The 4,259-nt window shown below is 47.3% G+C and overlaps 1 protein-coding gene and 1 pseudogene across 1 annotated transcript; both read left to right on the top strand.

Annotated features, from left to right (window-relative positions):
* LOC101784868 overlaps positions 1–448 on the top strand; it is a 6,684-nt pseudogene extending 6,236 nt beyond the window's left edge.
* Positions 449–1,695: 1,247 nt separating this feature from the next.
* On the top strand, positions 1,696–4,256 carry LOC105913609 (protein SWEETIE-like). The gene is made up of 3 exons (XM_012842753.2): positions 1,696–1,965; positions 2,344–2,551; positions 4,174–4,256. Exons 1-3 carry the CDS (start codon positions 1,801–1,803, stop codon positions 4,254–4,256), a joined length of 456 nt encoding a protein of 151 aa, XP_012698207.1. The 5' UTR covers positions 1,696–1,800.
* The last annotated feature ends 3 nt before the right edge of the window (positions 4,257–4,259 follow it).

The following is a 4,259-nucleotide window of genomic DNA, read 5'->3' as shown; positions in this document are numbered from 1 at the left end:
AGTAAGTCTACAGCCAGCGATAACTGGGTCCAGGATGAGGGAATACCGTCCTGGGTCTGAGAAATAGTCCATTGGTCCTTCTGGAGAAGGTAATTGGACCTCAGACCATTTGAGGAACGTTGACATTGCAGATTCAATGGACATTATCTCTCGAAGGGCGAGCATATCGTCAGGGTAGAATCAGTAGTAGGTATGTCCCCGTCCCACCTGTCCTCCAACCAAACGCGGGACGAAGTGGGATCGTCCCGTCCCGTCCCACTTCGTCCTCGCAACCAAACGCACCCATAGCTACCCCTGTAGTAACCATGACATATTAGCCAAGGGTGTGACAGTGACGGGGCAAGCTGCAATAGCGCCCGCGCAGATAGTGGCGCCGCTGTCCATCAAATCACAAACACCATCTGGATCAGTGGCTGCCGCAGTAGAGAGAGATGGTGGCAGTGTATAATTTGGGAGGCTTGGAGACACCTTACCCAAATAGTTCTCTGATTATTGCTTTCTAGACTGAGAAGAAACCTCGAAACTTTAGGAGGGTTGCAATTTGACGTCAACTGACTCTCCTTTCTCATTTGTAAATTTGTAATGCGAATCTCTAGTACGTTGTTCTTGTGTATGTTCTCTTGTGCCTTGTAGCGTGGAAACGGTCAGGGGACCATTTGTAACTTTGGACAATAAACAATAATATTGTGTCATTGCCTAATTTCGCAGGTCCGGCTGAACTTTTTAAGCAATAATCCTTGTTTTGCTTGTTAGGATGCAAAAAGGTCCATTTGTAATCATATATACATTATGTTTGTTTTTGAGAAGAGTTTGATCATATAGAAATGGTGGTTGTCTGAACTCTTTTAAATTTCCATTCCTGACTCTGATTAGAAGAGGCAGGTTCTATCTTGCTTGTTGCCAGGGCTGGATCGCAACAGTCATGAAGCCTGCTGGGCCGTATAAGGATTGGCAACCAATAGGCCAGGCGCGGTATCAGGAACAACGACATCAGAGGAAGGAGGGGGAGGTTTGTCCTGATTCATTTGGTAGAAAGAATCTAGAAAAAAAAAAAAGTCCCCATTCACCCCGTCACCCGCGCCGCCCCCTCCCTCCCGGCCGGCAGCCTCACCCGCGCCGCCTCCCTTCCTCCCGGCGGCCGGCGCACCCTCCCGCCTCCCGGAGACCTGGAGTCCCGGCGCCCCCCTGCGACGGCCGACCTCCCGCGGCGCCGCATCCCCACTCGGAGTCCGGCGCGCCCTCCCGAGTTGCTGATTTTTTAGAAGCCGGAGTTGGTCGGTTAGTGCAACTCCAAGAGTACATTAAAAAATTCTTCCCCAAAACTATGTATTGGGGGTTCTCCTAAAAAATTTCCCCCAAAAACATATCAATCCACAGCAGATCGCTAATAAATTGCCCCCAATATTTCAAAACAGGCCATGTCATCGTATTGGGTCCATCAGAAGAGACGCGCAGGCGTGTGGGAATCAGGATTGGGTCAACGCTAAAATATACGCGATGGCAGGCTGTTTTTTAGCGTCGTTAAAAAATTGAGGAAGGTTTGGGTGGATTGTTGGAGTTCATTTTTTCTCCTTTTCTTCATAAAAAATATTAAATTAAGATTAGCATACTTTGGAGTTGCTCTTAGTTCACCGATTTTTTGTTGGAACAACCGATCGGTGCCGACTTTTCGGGGAACCGAAGAACCGAGGAATCGGTTCGTTTCGGTTCGGCCGAATGCCCAGGGCTACTCGTGTAGATCTCGCTTGAACAAGACGACCCCCAAACGCCCGTCACGAGCTCCCGCCCCCACCCCTCACCATGGCGAAAGGCGGCGGCGGGGAGCCCATACCTCTGTCGCGGTTCGGCGCGCTGGTGGCGCAGCTCGAGTCCGTGGTGGCATCGGCGAAGCAGAAGCCCCCCGACGCGCTCCTCTGCTTCGACCTCCTCTCCGAGCTCTCCTCCGCCATCGACGAGGCCTCCAAGGTCCGCCCCTCCCCTGCTGACTTCATTCACTAGCGCGCAGATCCTCGCGTTAGAGCAATGCGTGCGCCTGTACGTCTGCTGATGTCGCTGTGCTTGTGCGGGTTCCTACCCATCGGATCTCTAGCGAGTTGCAAATGGTGTTGCTCTGCTGTGATCTGCCCGAATTGGCTCACTAGCTCGTTGGTAGTTTCTGCGCTTGTCCTTGCATAGCACTAGTGATCTCCACTCTAGCAACTTGTTCTGGTCTTGTGGTTGGGTTTAGCTGTGGTTGAAGGGGTAACAGAAGAACAGACTTACACATGCAGCGATCGTGATTTGAACAGAAGACTGGCTGGGTAACACTGATGCTAAGTCGTGTGTTTTGGTGGTGCTATGCAGGAGACCATACAACTTTGGCAAAGGAAATGCGAGGATGCTCTCCAATCCTTGCTTGTCCTTGGGGCCCGGCGCCCTGTTCGGCGCTTGGCATCATCAGCGATGGGCAGAATAATCGAGAAAGGCGATGCGATATCCGTATACTCAAGGGCGAGTACCTTGCAGGGGTGGTTGGTAGATACGAAAAGAGCGGAGCCCATGGCATGTGCAGGTTAGGAATTGCAATTTTTCTTTCTAGATTTCTTGTTTGAATTGTTATGCATCTTTTAGAAATTCATTTATTCTGCATTGTATTAACGACGAAGTGAAATCGTATCAGATCAGTCTACTGATCTTGCAAAAAGAGCATGTACAATGCAGTAATGCACTCCTACAATGCATCGGGTTGCGGGTTGTGGCCAACCGGTCATGGACCACCCGGGTTTGAAGCCGCTGCAGCCATTCTATTTGCTTTTGCAGCCAATGAGTTCACAGCTTCCAAAATGCCTCCTCTCAAAGCTGTAAGAACTTTAGCTCAATTTGCCTAGTGAAGATGATAGCTTGATTTTCTCACTTAAGCTGCAACCATTCAAGCCTTCACAATCTCCCCTGCTTTACTCAGTTGAAAAAAAATTGGCAGAGAAGTGAATATTTTGGGAAGTCCAAGAAAAAAATTGATAGGTAGCATCGTTTTTGAAAATACAATGTTTTTTTCTCTTTCTAAACATGATTAGCACAGAAGGGACCATGTAGCACAGTAGGGTGGTATTGTGGTAAGACTACTGCTAAAGGTTGAGAAAGATCATGGATGATAAGAAAAAAAATGAAGAAAGAATTGACTTTGATGCAAGAGGAAAAACTAACACTTCACTTATCAGACAATGCTAAACTTTGTGTGCGCTTATATGATTCATCTGTATATATTTTCGGCTCAAAGTTTCAAACTTTAGTCATGAATACACAAATCTGCATGGACCTGTACCCTTTGGCCCTTATTCTATGAGCCTAACTGAAAGCAGTGGAGATCAGTGGATGTTCAAAGTTGTCCTTGAGGAAATAACTTCCATTCTAGTAAATTCACAACTCTTTGTTGAAATAAGGCATGTACAAACTCAAAGACAGAGGTGCACTCCTGTTCCTCTCAACTCGCTTTGGTTAGAATTAAAGATTAAGGCCATGTTTGGATCCAAGGGCTAAAGTTTAGAACAGGAGGGCTGATTGGTCGGCTAAACTTTAGCCAAGTTCCAAAAGGGCGTAAAAGCATTAGCTAGGAGAAGTGAGCTAATGGGAGCTAGTAGCTTGGGAAAAGGCCAAACCAACCTTAACTTTCAGGGGGATTTTTGCTTTCCACAGCTTCTTGTTTATATAGCCACCATCATTCCAGAATCCAGAATAGATGGTGATAGACCGATTTCAGAGTGAAAGTTCCTTTTTATCCCAAACCTGAAAGAGATATTGTGGCGAGGAATGATTAGATTGATTATACGGGAGCACAGGCTACAACCCTTGACACGCCTGGGCCGGCGGCGCCCACAGGCGGGCTGCCAGCCGGCCTATAAACACAACAGGGGCCGCAGGCCCATTAGTACTAATACATTCTAACAAAACCCATTCAGGTTTTTCTTCTTCGTGACTCAAGGCACAGGCTGAGACTAAGTCCATTAGTCTTGTCTGCTGAAACAGCACCCGCATGGAGTAACGCATTTTCTTCTTACATGTGTTGTACAAGGAGATGCTGATTTCTCAATTTCTTTGAGGCCAGACTATAGTGCTGCAAACTATCTCATGATCACCTTATTCGATTTTATTTTTTGTTCTTTTTTAATTTAATAGAAGCCAATGATTTCCAAGCAGGTGCAGCACAATGTCTGGGAGAAATTTACCGTTTATTTGGGCGCAAGATTACAGCAGGGCTGATCGAGACATCAAGCATGTAGCCA

Source organism: Setaria italica, chromosome IX, assembly GCF_000263155.2.
Source record: "Setaria italica strain Yugu1 chromosome IX, Setaria_italica_v2.0, whole genome shotgun sequence".
NCBI classification, from domain to species: Eukaryota; Viridiplantae; Streptophyta; class Magnoliopsida; order Poales; family Poaceae; genus Setaria; species Setaria italica.
Note: the sequence above shows the minus strand (reverse complement) of the source record. Positions and strands in the feature narration are given on the sequence as shown.

What these genes read in the sequence shown, in the direction of transcription:
- LOC105913609 (XM_012842753.2), top strand. Translation starts at nt 1,801, where the DNA reads ATGGCGAAAGGCGGCGGCGGGGAGCCCATACCTCTGTCGCGGTTCGGC. An exon ending in CCATCGACGAGGCCTCCAAG is followed by an intron (nt 1,966 to 2,343) that starts GTCCGCCCCTCC and finishes GGTGCTATGCAG; the next exon opens with GAGACCATACAACTTTGGCA. An exon ending in GGAGCCCATGGCATGTGCAG is followed by an intron (nt 2,552 to 4,173) that starts GTTAGGAATTGC and finishes ATTTCCAAGCAG; the next exon opens with GTGCAGCACAATGTCTGGGA.